This window comes from Phocoena sinus, chromosome 8, assembly GCF_008692025.1.
Source record: "Phocoena sinus isolate mPhoSin1 chromosome 8, mPhoSin1.pri, whole genome shotgun sequence".
NCBI lineage: Eukaryota > Metazoa > Chordata > Mammalia > Artiodactyla > Phocoenidae > Phocoena > Phocoena sinus.
The window spans coordinates 80,219,094-80,240,201 of record NC_045770.1 but is presented as its reverse complement, the minus strand read 5'-3'; the positions used below and the strand labels follow the sequence as shown (position 1 = coordinate 80,240,201).

Genomic DNA, 21,108 nt, shown 5'->3' with positions numbered 1-21,108 from the left:
TTTTTATTTTTTAAATCTTATATACCTAAATTGACCTTCATCGTTTGACAGTGTATTAATATTTCATTTCAATCTCATAGTATTTACTAACAATAACAACACTACTTTTGATTTGTAAACCACATTATGCTTTGCATAGTTCTGAAAACAATCTCCTATTGAAAGTAGTGGCTGTCCAGTCGTACCCCACATTACAGAGGAGAAACCTCAGGTAGTGCCTTATCCAAGGTCATATAGAAGCAAGTGAAGACTTGCTGAGACTACAGCCTGGTGCTTGTAATTCCCATCCAACATTCTTTCCAATCTATACTTAATGTATTAAGAATATTTGAGGTATTTGATTGAAATATTCTAAAGGAAAATATGTACAGGGAACCATTTTAATCATCTGCTATTACTTTGGATGTTGCATAGAACCATAATAATGTATTTAAAATTTAGTATTTATCTTTCTTTTCTTGTCACCTTCTGTATGCAGAGTATTGAATGCTTTACTTCCAGCCCTAAGAAAACAGTATTGTGCATTAAAAGAATCTGGCCTGTTAAATGCTACTTTTGAGTCTGACTTCAAAGAAATTGAACATTTGGTAGAGAGGAAGAAAGTGGTCGTTTGGGCTGACCAAACTACTGAACATGCAAAGCAAAATGATCTACCAGGGGTTTCTATTCTTATGACCTTTCCACAACTTGGACCAGTTCAGTCTTCTCCTTGTTGTAAGTACAGATTTTATTTCATTAAGTAAATAAACATTATTTCTAAGGAGTAGCCTCTGTTACAATATCAATCAAGTTTTTTAGTAGGTTTGCTATTTTGTGAAAATGGGAGAATTAACTTCAGAATCATTTCAATTAACCAGTATCTTTCAAAGGTATAAGAGTAAGTATGCTTGATGTTCTAAATAATTCTAGCAGTAAAGTTATTTTATTTTACCTTTTTTTGATAAGATAATTTTACTTCCACGCTTCTTTAAAATTTAACCTCTGTTAAAGACTGAAGATTATAATTAAGAATATTATATTCTGTAATACATAACAATCTTGTATGTTCTTAAGATCAACTAACTGTAGAATTTACTGTTTTTCTGTTGGCAGATCACTTGATGTCTCTGCTCTCATAAAAGTGTGCATGGGACATTTTAATTGAAAAACTAACATATAATCTTGGTTTTAAAATATTCAGATTCTATAGCAGTAGAGTGCCCTCTTCAACTTTTCCCAGAACCTCAATTTTCTGTGCTATCTTAGAGATGAATGCCTATTAACAGTTTGGTTATCATTACAGTGTGTGTATAATATTTGTATTAGATAATTAACTCATTAGCTTTTTGTTACATTTCACATGAATGCTAGCATATTGTATATATATTAAACTACAACTGTTTTTATTTGTTTAGTTTATTTGAACAGTTTTAGGGTGCATACGTAAAGAATCTAGCATGTTTTTTAATAGTTGTGAGAATTGATGTACCATCATTTACTTAACCATTGTTCTATTGGTGAACAGAGAGCATGCCCATATACAGTAGTTATCTGCAGTTTCACTTTCCACCATTTCAGTTACTTGCAGTAAGCTGAGGTCCAAAAATGTTAAATGGAAAATTTCAGAAATAAAAACTTTATAAGGTTTAAATTGCACACTGTTCTGAGTATCATGATAAAATCTCATGCTGCCCTACTCTGTCCTTCCCAGGATGTGAATCATCTCTTTGTCCATCATATTCTTCCCATTTGTCATTTAGTAGCCATCTTGGCTATCAGATCGACTGTCACAGTGTTGCAGTGCTTGTATTTAAGTAACCATTGTTTTACTTAATAATGGCCGCAAAGTGCAAGAGTAGTGATGCTAGCAATTTGGGTTTGCCATAGAGAAGCCATAAAGAGCTTCTTTTAAGTGAAAAGGTGAAAATTCTAGACTTAATAAGGAAAGAAAAATAAATCACGTGCTGTGGTTGCTAAAATTTATGAGAAGAGCGAATACTCTATCCATGAAGCCATGAAGAAGGAAGAAGAAATTCATGTTAGTTTTGCTCTTGAACCTCAAATTGCAAAAGTTATGGCCACAATGCATGGTAAGTGCTTAGTTCAGATGGAAAAGGCATTAAATTTGTACAGTAAGATATTTTGAGAGAGTGAGTCCACAGTTACAAACTTTTATTACAGTATATTGTTAGAATTGTTCTATTTTATTATTAATTGTTGTTGTTAATCTCTTACTGTGCCTAATTTATAAATTACACTTTACCTTAGGTAGATATGTATAGGCAAAAAAAAAAAAACATAGTAAACACATGGTTCAGTGCTATCTGCAGTTTCAGGTATCCACTGGTAGTCTTGGAATGTTTTCCCCCTTGGTTAAGGGGAGACTACTGTATTCCCGTGTCTGCATGTGTACTAGTTGCCTAGGAACTAATTTGCTGGGTCAGAGAACAAATAATTTTTTTTAATTAAGATGATCTGTCAAACTCTCCAAAAGTTTTCTTATACAAATGTTTATGAGATTTTACATTTGTTTATGTCTCATCTTTACCTTAACCCAAAGTAAAAACAGTAACACTAAATTAATGTATATTCTTTTTAAATTTGCAACTCTTATTTTTAGTGATTTTAATTCTTTGAAGTTTGTGGAGACTTCTTTAAAGCCCAGCATAGAGTTGGTGTAAATGTTTCAATTATGCTTTTAAAGAATATATTAAGTCAGGTCAAATTGGTTGTGTTCTTCAAATCTTGTTCTTACTGACTTATTTTTTAATTCATGTTCTATCAAATACTGAGGTGAACTATTAAAAACTTCATCTTTTACTGTGGATTTTTCCATTTATATCAGGCTTCTATTGCAACGCTAAAAAATTAATACAAACATATCAACTTAAAATAACACTGATTTATTATCTCAGAGTTCTGTAGATTGGAAGTCCAGCAGGCTCAGTTGGTTACTCTGCCTCAAGTATCACAGGCTATAATCAAGGTGTCAGCTAGTTGGGTCTCCTGTCTGGAGTTTCTGGGGGAGAATGTGCTTCGAAGCTCATGCCGGTTGTTTGCAGAATTCAATTCTGTGTGGCTGTAGGGCTGAGGTCCCTGTTTTCTTGTTGGCTATTGGCCAGGCAGCTCGAATTCAGAGCAAGTCCAAACTTGCTAAAGTACCTGGCATTGTGCAGGCACTCAGTTTTTAGAGGTCACCCCTATTCCCTAGCATGTGGCCCTCTTCATCACTTCATCTCCTAGCCAACAAAAGCAGGTCAAGTCATTCTCATGCTTCAGATCTCTCTTACCTTCCCTTCTGCCTCATCTCTTCTGCCTACAGTTAGAGAAAGTTTTTGCTTTTAAGCGCTCATATGGTTAGATTGAGCCCATCAGGTAATCTAAAATAATCTCCCTATCTTAAATTTCATAACCTCAATTACTTCTGAAGATGTATGTATCTTACTTATTTTCTTGAAGACTGTTTAGCTGGGTACAGAATTCCAGTTTGGTGTTCTTCTATTTTAGCACTTTAAAGATATCATTCATTATCTTCTGGTTTTTGTTGTTGCTTTTGTAGCCAGCTTTCATTCTAAGTGTTGCTCCTTTGAATATAATCTGACTTCTGGCTTCCTAAAATGTTTTCTCTTTGTCTTTGGAGTCTTAGTAGTTTTGCTGTATTGTGCCTAAATGTTATTTTATTCCTCCCTCTCTTACTTGGGTTCACAGGACTCTCTGAATTTGTGTCTGCATTATTTTTCAGCAGTTTTGTAAAGTTCTTAACCATTATATCTGCAAATATTGCTTCTGCCACTTTTATTCTCTTCTCTACTTCTGAGACTCCAATTATATTACATGGTACCTTCTTATTGTCTTAGCTATGACTTTTACTCTCTTCTGCTTTTCATTGTTTTTTCTCTTCCTGGAAATTTCTTTTCACATATTCTGTAGTTTCTCTTTTCAGCTGTGTCAAATGGTTCTTAAATCCATCAAGTTCCCTATCTCAGTTATATTTCAATTCCAGAATTTCCATTTGATTCTTTCTTTATAGTTTCCATTTCTTTGCAGAAATTCTCACTGAATACGGTGGGTGAAGTCTGTGCCTGAGAATTACCAAGCCTAGAACCCACTGCGTCTGTTTCTGTTCTCTTTCTGCTGGATTTCTTTCACGTGCATTTCCTTGAATGCATGATAATTTTTGTGCATCCCACATGTATTTGCAGAATCGTTTGTAGAAATGCTTTGAGGCTTCTGATAACAATGTCTTCCTCAGAGAGGATTAATATTTGCTTATTCCAGGCTCCTTTTGGCATTAGCAGTCTAAAATCATTTCAGTCCAGTTTTAGAGACTGAGATAATTTGAAACTGAACTTCAGCTTCTGCGAGGACCTGCCTACTCCTAGTTTACCCTGTGGAGTTTAACTGTGCCCCAACTCAAATTGGGGAGGGTTTAGGAAGAACTCCCTTTAGTAGGCACTAAATTCCGGTTCCTGCATCCCAGTCCTACAAAGCTTTCAACAATGCTACTAAGCTGTTCTGCCACCTCCAGCATCAGCAAATAACCTTGCGGGGAAAATAGCTGTAATTGCAGAGCTTACTTTCCTGAGCCTTCAACTTCCTCCTGATACCTGCCTATAATTCTTCATAATCTTGTTAGCTCTCCTGTGCCTTCAAGCCTGTGTTTTTTATATTTTGTCCAGATTTTTTACTTGCCTTCAGTAGAGAGGTTGCTCTGAATTACCTAGGTCTCTTATTATTAGGTTTCCTATACTATATCTTTACATTAAGATGACAGGCAAGTTGGGGTTATATGTATATTCTTTTTCTCTTAATAAAGCATTATCCTCATCAGAAGTGACCTCGTTGAGATCATTAGAAGGAAAACTTAAGATTTTTTTTCAGATTCTCTCATACCTTTGGGGCCTTGATTCTTTATTTATAGTGCATTCAAGATGTTGGAGAGGAAATAGAGTTTTAACACCAAGATTGAGAAATACTGACCACCTGCTATGTGATGATCATTATCCCTTATTTAAAAATCTGTATTTCACTTACAGTGTAATTGCGTAGACTATACTTGTCAACAGTAAAACAAAACATTTATTTGGTTCTGAATTCTTTTTCACAACATATTCAAAAGGAAAGACTATTGAGGTTATGTTACCTTTTATAATCATGAACTTTCTTCTGAAAATGTACCAGAAGGCGGGTTTTGTTTTTATTATGTTTTGTTCTTACTTTATTATTTTAATATTCAAGTGATTTTATAGATTAACTATTTGCTTAATATGTCTTGTTCATTCCATGAATTATGTATGTTATATTCATTATGAAGAGAGAGTCAAAGATGAATAACAGGGAAGGGGTATAAAGTGAGTCCATTTATAAATGTTTATTTTTCTTAGTCTTAGAATATTGAAATAGTTCATTTTAAAAAATAAATAGTGAAATTTACTCTTGAATTTCTAAAGACATGAAGCAATAGCCAAATAGCATATATTGCTAAAATTTATCAATAAATAGTCTTAACAAATTTTAGAAGTAAAATTCAACTCAAGCAAAACATGAGTCAAATGTGTCTCATTCATCTTAAGCTTATACATGTACGACTGACTTTTTTCCTATACTCCTGTAATGTCAAGTGGTTTTGTTGTTAGATTTCAAAATTACTAAATGCTGTGGGGTTTGAATATTTTATTTCTGGTGCTTTAAAAAGTATTTACTAGATCAGCTACATTCTTTGTATTTAAAACACACACACTGTGTTTTTAAAAATCTGATGAGATTATAATTGATAATCTGTACTCTATTGTTAGGAATTTAGGTTGTTTAATAAATTTTCATTATTATAAATAATATTGTAGTGAGCAAATATATATTTATCCTGGTGCTCATGCCTGATTACCCCTATGATAAATTCCTAAAAGTGGAATTCCTGGCTCAAGAAATCTACACTTCTTTAAAAGTTTCTAATATATATTGCTAAGTAACTTCTCCCTCTCCTATATGGTTGTACCAATTTTAACTCCCATCAACAGTGTAAGAAAATGAGCTCCTTGATTCTCCAAGTGGGGAGATTGTTAGTAAAGCGGCTGGAATGGTGAACCCGAGCACCAGGAGATGAATAGATGAGGTGCGTTTTAGAAACCTTTCCCGATCACACGGTGTACCATCCTCTGGGTTTCCCATGCATGTTTTAGCTGTAGGAAGATTCCCCTGAACCTGGAGATTTGGGACCCATGGAATGGGTACCATGCAGTATTACTTTAAAGGGTCTGCATTTGCTCACCCAACCTCACCAATCCTCTCAGCCCCAAGAGTGTCCAGACTTATGTCTCATCCAGGTGTGGGTCTAGATGTGGTCAATCCAGGTTGCATCACAGCCCCTGAACGAATTTTGTAAGAATTTCTCTCTCTTTCACTGTCTTTGTTTTTCGGTTTTTTGTTTTTTTGGGTTTTTTTGTAATTTATTTTTATTATGGGGTTTAGCTGATTTTCAATGCTGTGTTTATGCCACTTTACACCCAGTTGATTCACTTACAGAGAAACCAATAAATACTTTTTAAGATTAAAAAAAAAGAAAAGAAAATGAGCTCCTTTTAACTTCTCCAGCTGTTGGTGTTAAAATATTTTTAATTTTTAGAAAATCATTTTCAAACACACATAGAAATACAAAGAAAACTATACTGAGCCTCATGTACTGTACCTATCACCTAACTTTAAGAATTATCTCATGGCTAGTCTTGAGAACCCCACCTACTTTCCTCCACGCCATCTATATCTACACTGGATTATTTTGAAGGAAAACTCAGGCAACATATCATTTCTTCCGTTTACATCTTAGTGTCTCTAAAAGAAAACACAATGCCCTTTTCATAACTAATGCCATCAGTGTTCAAATTTCCTCCATTGTCCCGTAAATGATTTCTTTTTATAGCTTTTTTATATCAGTATCCAGACAAGGCCCATACTTTGTCATTGGTTGGGATGTATCTATTAAATCCTTTTAAATCTGGGGATCTCTCTCCCTCTTTTGTCTTTGCTAATTAATTATTGATTCTTTGCCACTTTAATAGTCATAAATATTATCTTCTTTCCGTTTTTTTCTTTGCTTACTAGTATACTTGAGTGTATTTTTTTCCATCTATTTAAGGATATATTTTCTGTGAATGACCTAGCCAATCATTTGAACATTTTTTTTCACATAGTCATGTATAGCAAAAATTGTTACTTATTTACAAGAGCTTAAGATATGGATGTTTATTCATTCATTCAGTAATATTTATTGAACTTTTACTGTGTGCCAGGCACTTATCTGATGGTAAGGATACATCAAAGTACAAAGGCAGATCATGTAGAACCTTGTAGGTCATTATAAGGACATAGGCTTTTACTCTGAACTAAACGGAACTATGGCATGATCTAAGCAGAGAAGTAACATATCTTAGTCATGTTTTTATAAGATCCCTCTGGTTTCTGTGTTGAGAATAGATTGTCATATGGCAAGGGTTGAAACTTAAGACACCACTGCAATAACCCAAGTAAAAGATGGTGGTAGCTCGACCAGGTTGGTAGCAGTGGAGTTGGTGAGAAGTGGTCAGATTCTAATATATTTTGAAGGTAGAGCCAGCAGGATTTCCTGACAAATTGGATTTGGGGTGTGAGAGAAAGAAAGGGCAAAATTGACTAAGATTTCTGAACTCCGCAACTGAAAGAATCCAGTCACCTTAAAAGAGATGGTGGAGCAGGTTTATAGGGTAGAGGTGACAGAAGATTAGGAGTTCAATTTGGAGCATTTTAAATTTGTCTAAGATACATCCAAGTGGAGATATCATGTAAGCAGTTGGATATAAGAATCTGGAGTTTAGAAGTCTAAACTGAAAGATAAATTTGAGAATTGTTAACATTTAGATGATATTTAAAGCCATAGGACTAGATGAGATCATCAAAGGATATTAACTCTTTCCTGTAAGATACATGTTGCAAGTATATTCTTCAAGTTTATCATTTACTGTTAACTTTGTTTGAGATGTCCTTTTTAATACTGAAATTTTAAACTTTTATCTAATAAAATAGCTTCATTTGGTTTTTTTTACCCCCCTGCCTTTGGAATTATTCCTCAAAAGGCCTTTTCACCTATAAGTTTTTTTAATTTTTGCTTCCATTTACTCCAAATTTATTTTGACGTATGTTAACAGGCAAGACTCTAACTTAATTTTTTTCCAAAGAGCTAGTCATTCTTGTATAATATATTGACAGTCTATCCTTATGGCACCATTAATTTACATACAGTAGTCATAGGTAATTCTGTTTATTGGATTTTTATCTTATTATTTTGCCTATTTGTCTATCCTAGAGCTAGTAACTATTATTTTAAAAACTAATAGTTTATAGTATTTTTTGACATATAGCAGTGCTGGTCCCCCTTTTTTTATTCTTTGTTTTTAAAGTGTCCCTGACTCAGAAATGTCTGTCAGAATCATTTTTTTCTGATTCCAAGGAAGTAAAATCTTTTAAAAATTTTGTAAATTAATTTTGTCTTCACATTTTCCTACTGTCAAATCTTCTCACTCTAGAATAGTTTGCCTCTCCATATGCATACCCTCTTGTATGTTCCTCAGCAAAATTTTAGAATTTTCTTCATATATGTCTTATACATTTGTTAATTAAAGATATCCTTAGTTTTTATATTTTTGTTATATAGACTTTTATTTTTCTTATATTAATAAGCCTATATTACTTCTTATTCAAGAAGAAATTAACTTTTTTAATTTTGTTAATTTTAATACTTTACCAATGTCAGTACTTAATTTGGGGATAGATATTTATTTGACTTAAAATCTTTGCTTCCAAACTACATGTCTGTTGACTTGGAGTAAAACATGCACCTATTTTGGGTCTGGAAAACAGAGAAAGCACTCACTGAGTGCCATGCAGGGTGGGGATGCCGGCAGCAGGGTTTAATTATGGAACTGATAAAATTTCTGACATTAAATGAAAAGTCAAGATTTCCTCATTATCCATCTGGAAACTCACATTTAGTAATATTTCTGTCTCTAACCTTTCCTTTTCTTAAATTTTGCACCCCATGTCAGTGATTTTATCTTAGAGTACAATAAAAGATACTAGTAGAACCAGTTTCTTATAGTACAGATATTCTGATTGAATACAGGGTTCTTATGTAAGTTTGTTTCCCCTGTAATTACTTGAATACAAAGATGTTTCATTTTATAAAAAAGATCTCTATACTAATTCCTCATATAATAAATATGAAGCAACAAAATGCTTATAAACTGAATCTTTCATATATCTTCCCATTTGGCAACAAAATTTAATCAGTGCCAATAGACAATGAAAGTCTTTTTTGAAGCCCTAAATACATTTCGTTTGGCCCTTAGTCTCCTTGTACACAAGGCATTGTTCAGTTATTCACCTGTAACTGCAAATATTACTGTAAATTAAAAGGTTCTTTGCATTGTCGTTTTCTTTTTTCCCATCTTACATAAGCATGAATACTAGGAAAATGAGACGGAGAGGAAAACATGGTATCTGCTATTTCCCACGGAGACAGGTTTCAAAAGGTTATGGTTGATTTATTACTCAGAATGCTGGATTAATTTAAAGGACTGTAACAGTTCTTAAAATGTATTCTCTCTTTGTGATATTCGTAAATAGCTGATATTATCTCTGTAGGCATTAATTACTGCAATAACCACAATAGTGTCTTATGAATACATTATAAAATGTTTATTGTTTTGGTTAATTCACTAGTACCTTAAGGTTATTTATCTTTTAAATAGTTAAAATTCATTCACCTGTACATTTGCATCTGCGAATTCCGTGAGTCACAAGGCTGTTAAAAACAATCCAGATTTATGATTAGTACAGTAATTGTATCAATCACTTGTAGCCTAGAAGTGTTTATTGAAATGCATATATTAATATTTGATTTCACTTTAGAACTTTGCCAACTAATTTTAACTTAGCATAGTTTCCCAAAATACTTGCTCACGTACATATTAACATGAGTGCTAGCAAAAGAAAAATCCTTGCCATCATTTTGTACCAAACCTCAATTAGATCTAATCCCATTCATCAGTGTCTCCCTGTCATGAACCCTACTTTGCAGCCTGTGACTCATGTTTGCTAAATACTGCATTCTGCTTTTTACACTAACGTACGGCTCTGTAAATCTTTTAACATTTGCAGTCTTAAGCTTTTGATAAATTAGTTCCCCTGGGTAAAATCATTCAGGACACATGATATGGCACATCAAAAATGACCCCAGAAGGCCTGCCCATTTTTTAAGAGGGGGATTTTTAACTCATTAGTGATAAATTATCTAGTCTCTCTATTTAGAGGAACCATCTGTGGAATATTTCAAAAAGCTGAAAAATAAATATAGACCCCTCCTACCTAAGAAACCACATGAAATTGCCAGTTAGTACTTGTGTTTTAGAGATTTATTTAAACAGAGAATAGAGTGATGATTCTTAATTCAGTTTATTTTAAAACACTTTGAGAAGAGTTGATGTAAGAAATGAATAATTATAGTGATATCTAGAACAGTTTCCATTTCTCACCTCTCCCCCTCTACAATCTACTCTTCACCCTAAAATGATCTTCCTAGCAAAGTTCAGACCCCTTACTTAGAAGAACCTTTAAAGGCTTTCCCAGCCCCATGCAGACTCACTTCCCTATGGCACTCAGTGTCCCAACCTCCTCTTAAACATGCTTTCATTTTCTTGCCTCTACAGTTTCCAGGCTTCTCCCTCGATCTTGAGTGCTACTTTCTTTCCATCCCACATCCTAGCACATTAAGATCCTTATCCTCATTGACAGTCCAATTTAGATACTGCCTTCTTTGTGAAACCTTCCCATTAATGAGTCCTCCCCACTTTGCCTGCACACACTCTTTTACATTTCCATTATATTTTTTATTCCATTGTTATAACAATTATCATATCTTACCTTCCCTCTCCCCAACAAACTATAACTTCATTGACAGTCGAAAACAGTTTTTTCATCATTTTTAGGTTTATTGCCCCTTTCACTAATGTTTTAACCTCGTTTTGCTTTTTTTCACAGAACCCCTTGTTATACACACATTTTCCTATCAAATATGAATTTAAGTAACTTTTGTTACCTGCATATTATATTTACCTAATCCCCTATTAATGAACGTTCAGTTGTTTCCCCTTTCTTGCTGTTGTAAGCAACACTCCACTGGACATCTGTGTGTGTGTGTGCATATTTTGCGACTTGTTTAATTATTTCCTTAGGCTAAGACCCCCAAAAGTAGAATAGTTAGGTCAGAGGGTCTGTACATTTTTAAAGCATTTGATATGCATTGTCAGGTTATTCTCCAGAACTATTATAAGTGTACAGTCCACCCCGATAAAGGGGGATAGAAGGTGAATATTTTTTTAATGTGCTTTTGTCCATTTGTATTTCATTCTGAGTTACCTGTTTATTTCCTTTGTCTTATTTTTCTATTATCTTTCATTTTCCTTATTTACTTTGTTTGATAGATAGATGACCACATATGTATATACATAGATATACATATATATACAGACAAGAGCTTTAAACACTTTGCCATATATGGCACATATTTTTCTTTTATTTATGGTGGTGGTTAATTTCTACATAACCCAACTTTAAATTATAAAGGTATTTATCTATTTAATTCACATTTATGTTTTCTTTCTTCTAGTAGTAGTAGTAGGTAGATGACATCTCAGTTTTGAGGGGTTGAAATGGTATAGTGCCTTCTATTCATATTTTTGGGTCTGTGAAGAAAATTTTGTATTTTCAAGTCTTCATTATAATCATATTTATATATGTTATTACTTTGTATTGCTTGGTTTCTTTACCTGACTTGCCCCTGGTAAATCAATAAGGGACTTTAGTTATGCCAACAACAAATATGATTGATATATGAGCATATCACTTTTCTTGCTGTGAGCAACAAATTATAAAGTAGGAAAGTTTAAGTGAACATTAATATCATATAGTGCTAAATTCTGGTTCTGTGTTTGAGATGAACCCCACTGTGATTTTCCTGGTGGCCTATAATTAATCAAGAATTAGTATGACCATTTTAAAGTGGAAATTCAGTAAAAAACTATATACATTGCCAAACTATATGATTTTTATGATGTAAGAATATCATAAAGTAAGGGTTTCTATTACTTGGGCCTTTCTTTTTTTGCTACTATGAAACATGTGTAAGTTTTAATTTCCTTTTCCTCTGTAATGGGCATTGGTTTAAAATTATTTAGATGTGACTTGTTGTTAATAATGCATTGATTTAAGGGCATTTCTTATAATAATTAAAAGAATTCATTTAAAAGTAAAAATATACTGACATTTCCTAAAACTGCTTTTAGGAAAACAGACAAAACAAGTCTGTTTTTTCTATTTTCTATTAAAATGCATGTTGGATGATGTATAACAAATTCTAAACAGTATGCTTACTGCTGTTTATTGATTCATCTATGTTCAGGTATTATCAGCTCATTCTAAGAGATGAAGATTTAGCTCATTTACACCACCACTTTATTTCTTTTTCCTACTAATGTACTAGCATATTATATAATAATCTTAAATTATATAATATCCTTGTGTATTAGTAGGATCATATAAGAAGTGGCCTATATTAATATATGTAACATTTAATCCTATGGCCTCGTTAAGGAAACTTTTTATAATAAGCAAAAAAATAAATATTGTAAAAAAATCTTTTAAAAGTAAAAATATACTGACATTTCTTAAAACTACTTTTAGAAAGACGGACATGAAACAACTCTTTCCTGCTTTCTACTGGAAACATTTTAGAGTCCTAAATCAAATCGGTGGGATAAGCTTCTTGGAGAAATGAAATATTTGAAAGATTGAAATAATGAAGCAAACTAGATTATGCTCACAAGTGGACTTAAATAGCTTAAAGAACAATGCAGCCAGTAAATACATTTTTATATGTTTCTCTTGAGGTATAGGCAATTTCTCAAATGTCTTTTTCATATACTTCTTTATGAGACTCTCCTGTATTTCACTAACAAAGTCAAAATATCTAATTTATTGCTTTTATTGCACCACCATTAGTTAATCATATTCCTTAAAATTTCAGAAGTTTGGGGGAATGATGGCAAATGGCAGATTAATATCTAAACTGTGTTTACTTCTTCATTAACCACTTAACCAGTCATCAAATATTTGTTCATAATTTCTTTTAACCACTTAGCAAATATAATTTAGTGATCAGACAAATTAATTCTAATTTTATTACTATTTTTACTGTTTTTGTTTTGATATTAAGCTGTGGCTTATATTAATAGCATATTTTATTCTATAAAATGCTACACAGACTACACAAATGTTAATGTTCTTATGTTGTAATCTAGGTAACATTGTGTTAGAATTTGGAATACTACTGATGAAAATTGTATTTTTTCACTATCCACAATTTTAGCACTTGCATTTAGAGTTAATTTTGAAAGTGGTTTTAATACTTAAAAGACTTTGAAAGGCTTGTAAACCTTGGCAGTCTCAACAAATGTTTTTTTCTGACTTCCTTTTTAAGTCTCTTTATGGACTTACAGTAAACAAACTTTTTGAAGCGGGAATCTCTAGTCATAATGTAGGAACAGATAAATAGAACACTAAACCACTTTATCCTGAAATGCACATTTTCAGCTGTATATATGATGCCTTAAAGCACCATATAAATATTTTAAGATATTTCCTAAACTATTAATGGTTAAGTATTACAAAGACTAGGATTGGATTCATTAAGCAAAATTTACCCTAGGGTTTAGAAGAGAGACTTTTCTATATCTTTCATTAGCTCTGATCTGTCTCTGATCACTTTTCAAATCCTGGTCTAAATTGTAGGACATAGTCATTTTGAAAAGTTATATTATTTAATCATATAACTTTCATTGCCTACCCTCTTCCCTAAACCTCTTCCCTAAAGGAGTTGATGAATAAATCTCTAGCATTGTTTATGCATTTTTTGCTAAAAAAGGCTTTATAACTATAAAAACAACAATAGGGTGCATTATATTGTTATTTTATTAATATGTGCCTTCAACTATTTGAGGTGTTAAAAAGCCCTAAGAGATCGTCTTGAATTTCAAGATAACTATGTTAGACCTTTATAAGTAAAGCAATACCAAAGTTATTTTTCAATGAACATTTTCTCTCCAGGAAGTTCCCAAACTGTTCTTTAGAATTATATGTATTCTAGTTAATTTGAAAACAGTAATAGAAAATGTCTTGATCCTTAAAGTGGTATCCTCTCTGTTTAATCATCTGAATATCTCAACAGACCTGTGAAGAAATTAAAGTATATCTTACCTTCGTATGGAATCTAAATGTAAAGATAAAGATAGGTATAAGACACATCATTAAAGCTAGAGGTCTTTAGGACACTTAAAATATCTGAAAGCAAACTGATTAAATCCATGTCCTCATACAAAATATATCTTTTATTTCTTAGAATTTTTGCTATCTAAGCTTTATTTTTATTTCTACTATTTATTATGTGCTATAAACTTTAAAGCATAACAGAATTACACATGCTAACATTCAGATTTCACAAGTGGTTTACCTCTTCCCTGAAGAAGAGGAATTTTCCTTCATTCCTGGGACTCATGACTTTAAATCCATTCTGCTCATTCTCACCATATTGAATGATTTATTTTTGCTGATTGATTCACATTTTTATTGGCCCTCTTTAAATTACTAGGTAGATAACTGTTCTGCCTTTCTTTTTGTTGCATGCTAGGGAAAACATAAGTAGGAGAGTGAGATGGTAAGCCAGTGGAGAATGGGGCTAAATAAAAGATCTCTCCCACCTTCCCTAGGCCTAGAATGTTCATTTTGCCCTTCTATTTGATTGCCAATTCCATTTCATGTTATCTGCTTGCATGTTTCAGTTAGACTCATAGCTTTGGCTAGTTTGACCCCACTCAGAGTCCACAGATTTGGGGTAAAGCTATCCCAGGACAAGCAAGAGATGTGATTTTGGACTGTTCTTTCCTTTTATAGCCCCAAAGTTTAACCTTTTTTCTTTTCATTAAAAGCTTCTGCATGTGTGTGCATGTGTGTGTGTGTGTGTCTGTCTCTCCCATCTCCCCCTGCCCCCTCCTTTTTTCCCCCTCTTCACCTCCACCTCCTTTTAAAATTCAGTTTATATTTTTATAAAAGTAATACCTGCACATAATTTAGAAAGCTAACAAGTACTATAATATTTGTGTAAGTATTCCTTGCCCTATTGCTGCCCACTCCCAATTCTTATTCACCTTTTAACTATTTCTTTTGATTTTTCGTCCTAATTTCTAAATTTCAAATTTATACTGCTAATTCTTTTTGTTTATATTTTTCCAATTTTAGATGTTATCTACTTACTTTTATTTCATTTTATTTTAAAGGATTTAGCTCCTTTACAATGTGTATACATTTCCTCCTGTCCCCCTTTTTGCCAAAAGAGTTTTTCACCTTTTTAAAAATAAATCTCTAGAGTGTTATCAAGTAAATATCGTTCTCTGTTGAGCTAAGAAGTGTATAAATTCTCTTTCTTGTACAGCTTTATGGTTTCTGTATGTAGTATTTGTTTTTTTCCCATCCTCTTTCTTGTTTTCTCCTTTATTCTACGGAAGTACATCCTCCAATAAATTCGGGAGAATGGGTGCATAGGAAGTAAAAATTTTTTTAGACCTTGGATGTACAGCAATATTTTTATTTTCTGATTGACTAGGTATGGAATTCTAGGTTGGAAATAATTTTTCTAAGAACTGTGAAGACATTGCTCCATTGATTTCTAGATTCCAGTGTTGCCATTAACTGTCATGCCATTTTTATTCTTCATACTTTGTGTGGGACTTTTTCTCCCAGGAAGATTTTGGGATCCTTGGTATTCTGAAATGTCACAATGCTATACCTTGGTGTTAGTCTTTTTTAAGTTCATTATGCTAAACAGTTTGTGGGCCTTTTGCTCTGGAAACCTTTATCCTTTCACTCTGAGAAATTTTCACATATGTATTCAAGCACTTCCACGTGCTTACATACATAAACCTCCATAATATGTTTCTGCCCTTCTTTCTGTTCTGTCTTTGGAACACTTATCATTCTGATGTTGGATCTTCTGGATTGATCCTCTAATTCTATTATCTGTTTTCTAGTATTTACCTCTTTTGGTTTGTTTTTTCTTCTTTCTAGGAGATATCTTCCACTTTATCTTAGAACCTTTACTTTTATTTTGTTTTCCTCTCATTTTAAATTTCTAAGAACTCTTTCTTAAAATTCAGTGTTTCTTCTTATAGCACTTTGGTTTTGCTTCATGAATGTAATAATGTCTCATTTCTCAGAAGATATTAATTATGGTTGTCCTAATATACTCATTTATTTCCTCTCACTTTTTTTTCCTGTGTGTAGTCATATGTCTTGATTATCATGTTGAAAGACATACTTTCAAATATCTGGTGACCCTGGTTGTGTTCTGTGTACATAGTTCGGTCTTTCAGCTAATGAGCCATATTTCCTTCTGCTCTGTTTTCTGTGACTTTTTCACCCCCTTTTCGCTCATGGGGTCTGTATGTACATGCTTTGATTTGGTTTTGATGGGGGTTTTGTTTTTTTTTCAAAATTGGGATCATGCTGTATTTAAATTTCTTTACTGCTTCATTTCATGGGATATTTTCCCAAATCATCAGATAATCTGTAAAATATGGCTTTAAATAACAGTGTAATTATGTATGTCCCATGTTTTATTTAGCCATTATCCTAATTGATTAAATTCTCCCTGTGGTAGGAGCTTGGTGTAGGTAAAACATGGCTTCTGGATTATCAGAAGGCCTGAGTTTGTGTGCCAGTTCTGCCTCTCCTTTATACTGTATTATCCTTTTACTGGTCCAGTGAGTTTCCTCTGTGCTTATTAGTAGTATGGTTTTGCCCTTAACTTCCTGATAATCAAGTAGATAGTAAGGTCCAGGGATATGGGGGAAGTGCATTCCTTTTCATGGATCTCACAGCCCAGGGAGTATAGAAAAGAAACCAGAGCCTCAGGTAGAAACTTTGCCTCTTTGCCACCAGTGCTGGGAGCAAGGCCCACAGGGTTGGGCACTTTCTGTTCAGTGTTCCTTTCTACGGTGAGACAGCTAGACCAGGACTGAATCTTAGGGCCTCTTAGTGCTGCTGCTAGCGTTCACATATTGTCATTTCACTGTATCTCATAGTGTTATCTCACCCTTTCTCCTCCTACCCTATCTACTCCCTCATCCCTGTTCCTCATTTAAGGAACTTCAGTGACATTCTTCCAGTGCCTTTTACTTCACTCCCAAGGATAGCATTGAAGGATGAAGTGGGGAAATTATAAGTTATTCTTTCTATGCCTTCCTTTTTTCCAGTTCTAGCTACACAATATTTCTCATAAGGTCCTCTACTGTCCTGGTGTGCAGATAATACTCTTCTCTTATTTCTAACATTAGAGCAAGTTTTCTCCTATTTCTATTATATGGTCATTTTAAAAGGAATCTGGAAGGGGAGCTACATACCTCTACTCAGATTACCACCTTGGTTAAAACTGGTTTTCTTTTACAAAGTTAACCTTCATATCTCTTCTTGTACTACGGGTGTTTCTAAGGTGAGACATTTAAGGCGGAGCCAACCAAGGACTGGATCTTCTAGTGAGCAATTTAAGTATTCAGTGCCTTTCTATCTTGTGCCCCTACCAAAAAGAAAAGGTTCTAATATCATGTATATCATATATTACTTGATTAATGCATTCACTACAAGACCACATTTTGCATTTTCAAGGCTTCACTAAACATGGATTTAAAATGCATTGGCTCCTTTTTAAGTAATTGAATGTTCAAGATAATTAACAAGATATTGGGAGGGAAGCAGTCAGCGCTTGTGTCTGAAATCACAGTATGTCTATGTCTGGAAGTGAAGATAAATGTTTCAGTTGTTTGAGGGTGTTTAGAGATGAGAAAGTAGAGTGCCTGACCTAAAAGGAGATCCCTTTCCCATCACTCTATTAACTTACATCTTCCCCTCACATTGCTTTTTGTACAACTTCCTAGGAGCCAAAATCCATTTTCAATAAATTTTCTTCTGTCTGCCACCCTTGTTCTAGAGCCATTTCCTACTTAGCCTCACTCTCCTTCCTTCCTTTTCCCTACCCCAGCATGATAATAACACCCATCATCTCTAACTAAGAAATCATATCCTCAAACCCCAAAGAGCACCTGCTGCCTCAAGTCCATGAGTATCCAGACCAGAGAGGGAAGGAGGCAGGTTCTAAGACACCTGAATTCACTTGGATCAGAGCTCCTCAAGGGAACAGGACTTCAAGCCTGATGAGTGGGGGCTGGGAGCAGGTAATGTCAGTAAGAAGAGAATGCCAAATTTGAGGGATGATATTTAGGACCTTTTGAACTTTTCTGTAATTGTGCATGTCAAATGGTTCATGGTTTTATGGAATGTTGTCAATTTCTGTAAAATGGTATAAAATTAATATATACTACTCCTTTGTGTGAACTCCTTATCTTTGTTCCTGATTGTCAGACACCTCATCACACCTATGTATGTTATTACATACATTCTGGATTTACTTTATATAATTTTTATCTGATTATTTGATTACCACACCCTTCCCACATCTATCACTACTATCACTCGAGTCCAAGCTCTTGTTATTTCTTGCCTGAGCTATAGCAATAGTCTTGTTACTGTACTTGTTCCTTGTTTCCTCTCTTACCCATTCACATTTTCTCCACACAGTAAGCAAAGCAATCTTTTTTTAAAATGTAAATCAGATCACATCATAACCATGCTTAGAATCCTCCACAGATATCCCTTTGCACTTGGAATAAATCCAAGCCCTTATCCATATATCCTAACACAGGCTGGCCTCTTTCAATATCTCTAGCTTCTCATTTCTTCTCTCCCTCTTAACTCACTACACTTCAATCACACTAGCCTTCTCTCGTTTCCTTGAGCTCAACAAATTTATTGTTGCCACTGGATCTTGCGCTTCCTGTTTCCTCTGCCTCTTTCCCCAGATCTTTGTAGGCCTGCCTCCTTCATAGCCATTCAAGTCTCAGATCACATATCCCATTCTTAGAATCACCTTCCCTGGCCATCATAAACCACACCCCTCCTATCTCCCATCACCCTCTACTCCACTTTTCTGTCTTACTGTCTTTACAACTCATATATCATTATTAACGTATTAAGATAATTTATTTTTCTGCCTTCTCCCCTCAGAAATGTAGATTCTTAATTGTTCTGTTTGCTGCTATATTCTCAATACCTAGAAAAGGTCTGGAACATGGCAGTGCTTAATACTAGATGAATGAACAAACAGTGAATCTTTTTATGCACATGCAGTCCTCTTAGATTGTTTTTCTTGTTCCATAGCTGACTACAGCCTTTTTTTTTCATTAATCAAATAAACGTTGATACCGTATTGAAAATAATAGTAGTAACTTCTTTTAAAGGTCTCGACGTTATGGTTATTGTTATTATTTGGACATGAATTTCAACAAGTCATATTCACATAACCATGGATCATAACCATTTCAGAGCAATAGAAATGCAGTACACCTACACTGTGCTGGAGAATTAAAGTTCCAAGACATGGTCTAGAAATAACAAAATTTTTCGGAACATAGGATACCTGCTACCTTCTATCCTTAGTATATGATGTAGTAGGCTGCTTCTTTAGATGGAGAGACCCTGGAGAGAAGACTTGCTTTCCTCCCAAGCAGCTGCCAATCTTTTCCATCCCCATTTATAAGATCCTACCTTATAACAATGCATTTTTAATGTCCTGTCACCTCCTGTGTGACACCTCTATTGCTGAGGTATTTCATTGACTACCATTACCTATTAGAGTCCCTTGTTCTGAAAGTCCTTAACTACATGATTCCTTTTCTCGTTTTATGGGCCCTTTTTAAAAGAATTATAATCTTCCTCCAGGTTCCTTCTTTGTCATTTCCACTCTGTAGGCCAAAGAATTACAGAATCTTGTTAGATAGTATTTTCCCAGGCTGAATCAAGGGAAACTACAGACTCCCCAAGCCTGCTTTTCTGGAAAGTTACTGCACATCCTCTAATGGAAAAGTACAGCAGATCTCTTTTATAGACATAGACGTAGTATATCCAGTGGTTGTTGTAGCCTCTAATCCAGCACCCTCCAGTTTGCCATACCCACTTAAAGTATTCTTGCCTAACTAAAGGGGAATGACTATTTATTATATAGTTGTATTTATACATTCTGGATATCATATTCAAAATGAAATCTCATGTTGTTTATCGTGCTCTTTTAGTCTTCAGGAATAAATGGAGTCATTATCCCCTTACAGTTACAGTGAATTGACTGTCTAATTTTTATTTAAGCCTTTAAATCTTATTTTGCTCTGATTATCTTCTGAACCTTTCTTAGCAACTAGTCAGCCTAAGTAGTCCTGAATTTACCATCTATTTTCTGCTCTCTTTTTATTTTATCTGTACTTAATAACTGAGAGGATAGAAAGAAAAGAACCCCCTGGATTTGTATTTTGTACATGCTGTGTGTCTGTAGCATCTCTCCTTTCAGGTCCAGTAAAACAGTGGTATGTGAGTCCATTATCGGCCTCATCTTCACGTTTCTCCTTCAAGTTATCATATCCTATCAGGAGAGCAGAATTATAGCTAAAGATAATGTCATTGTAAGATTACTATTGCTTTCACTGCAAACTGTTACTTAGTCTGATCATACCAAAATTTGATATTGGATGTATGTTTAGATTATCCCAAAGAACTGGTAGATTTTTTTTTTGGTGTGTTATGGAAGACACCCCCCCGCTTTTCATGCTGTTTATAAGCAATAGAGAAAACATGGTCCACCATCATGGGAATTTGCCCACTGCCACTCCAGAGATTATCCCTCTGTAGATATGCACAAGAAAAATAGTTACTCTGGATAATCCCTATCCCTTGAGGTTTCATGGTCCATTGTGTTCTAAATTTTAGAATGTTGTTACCACGCCTGCATGTTCAAATAGCACTTAGATGTGCCTGCTTTCACAGTCCTTGGGTTTATATTACAATTTATCATCAGCCTTGATAAATTGGGTATCTGATAAACTGAAAGTGAAA

At 34.0% G+C, this 21,108-nt stretch overlaps 1 protein-coding gene across 3 annotated transcripts in view; it reads left to right on the top strand.

Annotated features, from left to right (window-relative positions):
* Window positions 1-21,108, top strand: part of KIF18A (kinesin family member 18A) — an 81,344-nt gene that overhangs the window by 46,504 nt on the left and 13,732 nt on the right. For all 3 annotated transcript variants that reach the window (XM_032641999.1, XM_032642001.1, XM_032642000.1), the window contains exon 13: window positions 479-714. In XM_032641999.1, the coding sequence (XP_032497890.1) occupies window positions 479-714 (236 nt within the window). The remainder of the gene's footprint in view (window positions 1-478; window positions 715-21,108) is intronic.